The sequence below is a fragment of the Grammomys surdaster genome, unplaced genomic scaffold (genome assembly GCF_004785775.1).
Source record: "Grammomys surdaster isolate TR1022 unplaced genomic scaffold, NIH_TR_1.0 125940, whole genome shotgun sequence".
Classification (NCBI taxonomy): Eukaryota; Metazoa; Chordata; class Mammalia; order Rodentia; family Muridae; genus Grammomys; species Grammomys surdaster.
In genome coordinates this window covers 3,892,410-3,898,876 of record NW_021620762.1, presented here as the reverse complement: position 1 = coordinate 3,898,876, position 6,467 = coordinate 3,892,410, and the positions used below count along the sequence as shown (strand labels likewise).

Below are 6,467 nucleotides of genomic sequence, written 5' to 3'. Positions count from 1 at the left end.
GCCAATCGTCCTTAACTCATGTCTTGAGGGGCGTCCGTGTGCTCTCCCTCAGCTGAGCAGAAGTTTGCTGATTTCAAAGACCTCAGCCCCCCACTTTCTATGAGCCTCCACCAGCCTCACCGAGACCAGTTATTTATCTTCCAGAGGGAACTGTCTAGAGACCAAAGGGAAAGCAGCGCCAGCACCGAGATGAGCTGTGAGGGAGATGCTGGGTCACTGAAGATGGGGAACCGCAAGCTCAGGGACCGCAGCGCCACGCAGCTGATGCTCCGGAACGCGATGCGCACGTACATCCCTCTGCTAGCCTCAAAATCTTGTGTGGCTCCCAGCATCTTTGAGTCACAAGACAGGTGATCCCGGGCTACGAGTATCTCAGAACTCTGGCCCAGGTGCACAACAGCGATTCCCCTGCTGAACTCCGGGGTCTTGGGGATGAGACGACTGGGAAGAACCTGTTGGCACCGCCCCGGGCCACCTTAGGAGCTCGCCAGTGCTGACCACTGATGCCTCCAGGCCCCCGGGGTGCTCGGTCCAGAGCCTGCCGCGCCCCGCAGAGCCTGGGCTGAGCTGCTGGGAGCGCTGACGCAGAGCGCTGGGAGAGCTGGGAGCAGTTGGCTCTGAGCTGGACATGGATCTGCAGAGACCGGACTCCTACCAGGGCGGAGCTGGCCCTCATTTCAGCGAGCATGTCCTACACAAGGTAAAAACTCTCCTCCGGGCGCCCACCTCAACGCCGGAAGTTCTCTCGGCTCCCCTGACTTTTGCTTTGGGACTTAAAGGAGAAAGTAGCTGGTGTCTGTGTGATCCTGGGCAAAACCCTCTGTGTGATCCTGTTTGATGCTCAAAAGAGAAATGCGTGCGCGCTGGGGGAGGGGACGCCTCCAGAGGCCCAGATTATTGGAGACTGCCTTCATTCATTCAGTTAACCCTCTCCTCCCCGCACACGCATCTCTTAGTCTCTTCCTTTCCTCTTCCATTTGAAATCCTGTGCACAAGTGTCTGAGCTCTTCCTAAGCCTTGTGGGAGGCTGCATTTCTCCTCCCAGGTGTGTCTGTAATCTCCAACTCCATATAATCTGGGAGCAGTAGTCCACCTGGCTGAAACTGTCACAAGTAGCAGTGATCTGTAGCTGGGTGTGGAGGTGCAGTCTGTAATTCTAGTACTTGCTGGAGGCAGAAGATGCAGGGAAATCATGAGTTCAAGGCCAACTTGGGCTTCCTAGGGAGTTCCAGGTCAGTCTTGGCTATGTCAAGCCAAGAGCCAAGAGCTCCTGTGTGGTGTATGTGTGTGTGTGTGTGTGTGTGTGTGTGTGAGAGAGAGAGAGAGAGAGAGAGAGAGAGAGAGAAAGACAGAGAGACAGAGAGACTGAGATAGATAGAGAGAGAGAAGGAATATGAGATCGATGGTCAAATTGCAGACAGATTGCTATATTCAAGGTAAATGCCCCCCACCACAAGATCTACAGATGCAAGCCTTGAAATAACCTGATTTGTCCTTCTCTGCCTTAAAATTAAACTCCAGAGAAGCAAAGTGACTAAAAGCCAGGGACTGTGAGTTCAAAAGGAGTCTCCTGTTCACCACACCCCTAAAGAACCTCTCAGCACAGTGTGGTGCCAGGTCCAGCAATGTTATCTGGGTACCTGTAAGGACGCAACATCTCAGACCTGCTGGATGATTCTGCATTTTAATGGGTTCCCAGAGGGTAAGCGTGGGCATCTGAGTTTCACATGCATGCCTTATGCCCTGCTGGCTATTTCTGATGTGAATGACAGAAAATTAGTGGAGAGAGAGCAGGCACACAAGTTGGAGAAGCTTGAGTGTCCTTTCCTCCCAACTCTCCGAATATTCAGAGCCCAGCGAAGAAGTCTGAGGGTTTTAGAACCATCCGTTTGATGTAAACAAGAATAAGGTCTGTGTTCTTGGAGGCTGTGAATGTAGCACTGCAAAGCATCTGGAAACAGGGAACCGTAACAACAGGTCAGTGACAAACCAGCTTAGTGACTAAATATAATAAATATATGGGTCTCTCTACTATTTAAAAAAATTTATTTATTTTTATTTTATGTGTATGGGTGTTCTGTCTACATGGAAGTCCACATAGTGTTTGCATGCAGTGCTGGCAGAAACCAGAAGAGGGCATCAGATCCCATGGTACTGGAGTTACAGACAGTTGCAAACCACCACGTGGGTGCTGGGAATAGGACCTGGGTCCTCTGGAAGAGCTCTTTACCACTGAGCAGTCACTCCAGCCCCAGGGTTTCTCTAAATTTAAAGTGCGATATAAAGATATAAATATTCATTTTTGAAAGCTTTAAGATTGGGAAGTCAGGGTTTTCAAATTATTGATCAGATGTGGTCTTTCCTGTTTCTCTCACCTACAAATGGAAACCTTGGCTTCCTTTGGGCTCATTGGTCACCAGAAAAAGGGCGACCTTATTCTAACAGGCCTTATTCTGCCTGAAAACAATTGTCCACTTACTATAGTGAACTCCTAATCTTTTCCATGTGGTTGTAACCATCTGGACAGAAGCTCAGACTGAATTCTCCAGGGTATTCAATGTAGTGATGTACGAGTGTGTGTGTGTGTGTGTGTGTGTGGTGTAAGGAAATTGCTTGTTGTACAGTGCTAACAACCTTCATTGGAATAATTTTACCATTTCATGTGACTATTATATTATTATTGTTGTTATTATTATTATTATTGTGACCCACCTACAGGGCATCAACCCAGTGGGGTTGTTTTTAATTTTGCATTATACTATTGTCCAAGAAATTCCTGTTGATTCATTAGCACGGAGACACGAGAAGCAGGTTTCATTAGTGGATGTATGTGTATATGGTGTTCACCTATGCTGAGTACCTGAGCAGACGTGTATAGAGACCATTGGGCGGTGTACAGTGCCTTCTTCTGGTGCCACCCGTCCATAAAGTGAACCCACCATGTAGCAGTGACTGGAGGACAGGACTGAACGTGGAGCTTCATCTATGTCAGATGCCAATGCCAGTCAAATATGAGCTGGAAAGTTCTTGTAGGCGGAGACGACATTTATTAAACCTCTCTCTTTGATGAGTGATATTCAAGTCAGTCAACTCACATGCTTCTGACTAACTTTTAAAACCAGTGGGAAAGTGCTGGCTCAGCACAGATTCAGACCACCTAAAAAGCCTTATTGTCATTATTTATTTATTTTATTACTATTATTTTATTTTTATTATATTATTTAGTATCTCCTACTGACTCAGAAGCTCAACAGTTGGATAGACTGACTGATCAGTCCTGGGATCCTCCTGTCTCCACCTCCTAGCACTGAGATTGACATTACAGCCATGGACCCCACCCCCACCATGCCTGGCTCTTGATCCCGCCCCCTCCATGCCTGGCTCTTGATGTGGGTGCTCAGGATCAAAACTTGGATCTTCACATTAGTGTGGCAAGTACTTTACCCACTGAGCCATCTCTCTAACCTTGTTTCATTTTTTATTTTTTGAGACTACATCTCACTATTCAGCCCTAACTGGCCTGGAGGCCATTATAGAGACTAGGCTGGCCTCCACAGAGCTCGGCTTGTCTCTGCCTTTGGGATGCTGAGATTAAGGGTGTGTATCATCATGCTAGGTCCTGTTTTGTTTTTCAAGACAGGGTCTCTGGTAGCCCAGGCTAACCTTAACCTCACTATGTATCAGACCCATGACCCATGTGCTGGAATTCTAGGCAAACAGCACCACACCCACTTTGGAGGGAGGAGGTTGTTTGTTAGTTTGGTTAGTTGGCTTGGTTTTAATTTTGGTCTAGAGATTTATTTATTTTAATTATGTATGTATAATTTTTGTATGTATGTACACAGTGTGCATGCCTGGTGCACATGGAGATCATAAAATGACATAGGATCCCTGGAAACGGGGTTACAGGTGGTTGTAACCCACCATGTGGGTGCTGGGAATCAAACCTGGGTCCTCAGAAAGAGCAGCCAGTGCTCTTCACTGCTGAGCCCTCTCTCCAGCTCCCTAGTCAGAATTTTAAAAAACTAAATAAATAAATGTGTTACAGGAAAAAATAGCAACGATGCTAAATCTCAAGCAGACTTCTTGATGGATTACTAAGAAGTCAACACACCTCTGCACCAGCTCCCAGATGAACCTCGCCAGCTCCCCAAAAAGCCCCCTCCTGTCTCCTTTCCGGAGGCCTCTCTCTTCATCTTCAGAAAGCCCTCCCCCACAGCCCTCCTTCCCCTCCCAGAGATCAGCCCGCAGAGGCAGACGGACCCCAGTGTTTTATAAGAGAGATGTAGGCTGGTCTAGAAGCTTAGTAGACGAGAAACTGTGTGGCATCCTGGGAAGAGACCCCGGCTAGAGCTCCCTCTGCCCCTAACTTGACTTTTAGCAACATTAGCAAGTCTCAAGTATCTTTCTTTTCTTACTTTGTATAATTTCTAGTTAGAAGACAAGCAGTCGGGTTTTGTTGTAACTTTGTATCAGTGGATCAGCACTCTCTGTCCTAATCTCCACAACCCACCCACACAGGCTGGTTTTCCTACGCTATGAAATATTATCTGGCTTACTGTGGTTTTTTGTTTGTTTTGTTTTGATGTATGTGAGTACACTGTGGCTCTCTTCAGACACACCAGAAGAGAGCAATGGATCCCATTACAAATGGTTGTGAGGGGTAAGGGGATAACATATGAAATGTAAATAAAACATCCAATAAAAAAAAATAAAGTAAAAAACAAACAAACAAACAAAACAAATGGTTGTGAGCCACCATGTGGTTGCTGGGAATTGAACTCAGGACCTCTGGAAGAGCAGCCAGTGCTCTTAACCACTGAGCCATCTCTCCAGCCCCTTGCTTACTGTGTTTTTGATATGGAGGTCAGAGACCATAATGCTAAGTAAAGGTGTAATCTTGAGAATATCAAACAGAGTCAATAAATAGCAGTTGTTGTTAAAGCCCACATCTTGGGCTTCAAAGTAACTTCAGTGAGTATCATATTCAGTTCCCACCTAAAATGATGCTTTGTGAGAAAGCAGCAGTTTCACACTCTGAGACTCAGAAGCACGCGCGCGCGCACACACACACACACACACACACACACACACGCTCCCACAGGGTCAGCTCACATGAACCACCCGTGGAGAAAGTATATCTTCAGTGCCAGCATCCAGTCCTAGCTTCCCAGTGGAAATGTCTCTTTTCTCCGGGAGGTGAGACTTGAACCCCAGGATGGCAAAGGCTCACTTCTGGGTCTCAGACTTTCACTTCAGTGAGCTTCTGTCAGTCCTGACAGTGACATCCTGGACCAGAGGAGCACAAGTCCCTCTTAAAAAACACGAGTGTGAGCCTGGTGCTATGAACTTCGGGAGACATTCAGTTCATCAGTCAAATGCTTAGAGTTTTTAAATTGAGTTTCTATTGTTCTCACAAATCTGAATATTTGATGTAACTAAATAATTTAAAGCACATGGACAACCAACCGTGTGGCACTTTTCTCAGAGAACGCTCCGTCCTGTCTTGCAGCCAGATCGCTGTCTAGAGCCATTCAGGGCAGTGATGACGGCAGGGAGGGGCTCAGAAGCAGCTCTTGTCTTGGAACCTGGCAGTTCCCGGCCTGACCTTGAGTTCTAGGCACAGAAAGGGTGAAGCTTTGGGCCCAGGCAAGGCAGGACACGGGGACTTGAGCTCCTGCTTACTCAAGCTAAGCTTGTCCCAAGAGGGTCAAGCAATTAATTACTAAGCTGAAGTGAGCCTCCTCCCTGCATCTCAGAAAAACAAGCAGGGCAGAAAGACATGGTTGCTCATTCAGTTGTCCCAGGATCTGTCTTTGTTGAATGATATTAGCAGTGAAAGAAGGGCAGAGGGTCTGAGTCTGCTGTGGTACCTCCTCTAGTAGGTGGTATGGAGGGGAGGGAGGGGCCCTCGGCCACACCCTGTCCTCTCTGGCACTTCTGTCTGTCATTGTTTTTGCTTTGTGATGAGTACATCCCATAGTAACCCACACATCCGTCTATTCATTCATCAAACATATATTAAGCACTCCAAAGTGCAAGGATCTACACTTGGGTACTACAGAGTATATGCCATGCAGGCGTGAGGGCCTGAGTTCAATCCCAGTATCTGTATACAACCCAGGCATAGCAGTGTGTGCCTGTAGTCTCAGAGCTGGATCTGTATACAAAGCAGACATAGCAGTGTGTGCCTGTAGTCTCAGCGCTGGGGGATCCTTGGGGTTTATTGGCCACAGCAGCTAGCCAGATCAATGAGCTCCAGGTTCAACAACACAGCATGGTAGAAGACTCTCAGCATCAGACCCTGGCAAGCACACACGCACACACTCATCACTAACACACTCATCAATAACATACACTCACACACACTCATCACTAACACACACACTCATCACTAACACACTCATCAATAACATACACTCACACACACACACTCATCACTAACACACATACTCATCACTCACACA

At 47.1% G+C, this 6,467-nt stretch overlaps 1 protein-coding gene across 1 annotated transcript in view; it reads left to right on the top strand.

Annotated features, from left to right (window-relative positions):
- The first annotated feature begins 628 nt into the window (after positions 1-628).
- Rab37 (RAB37, member RAS oncogene family) overlaps positions 629-6,467 on the top strand; it is a 64,217-nt gene continuing 58,378 nt past the window's right edge. Inside the window, exon 1 of the mRNA XM_028752761.1 lies at positions 629-700. Coding sequence (XP_028608594.1) covers positions 629-700 — 72 coding nt within the window. The remainder of the gene's footprint in view (positions 701-6,467) is intronic.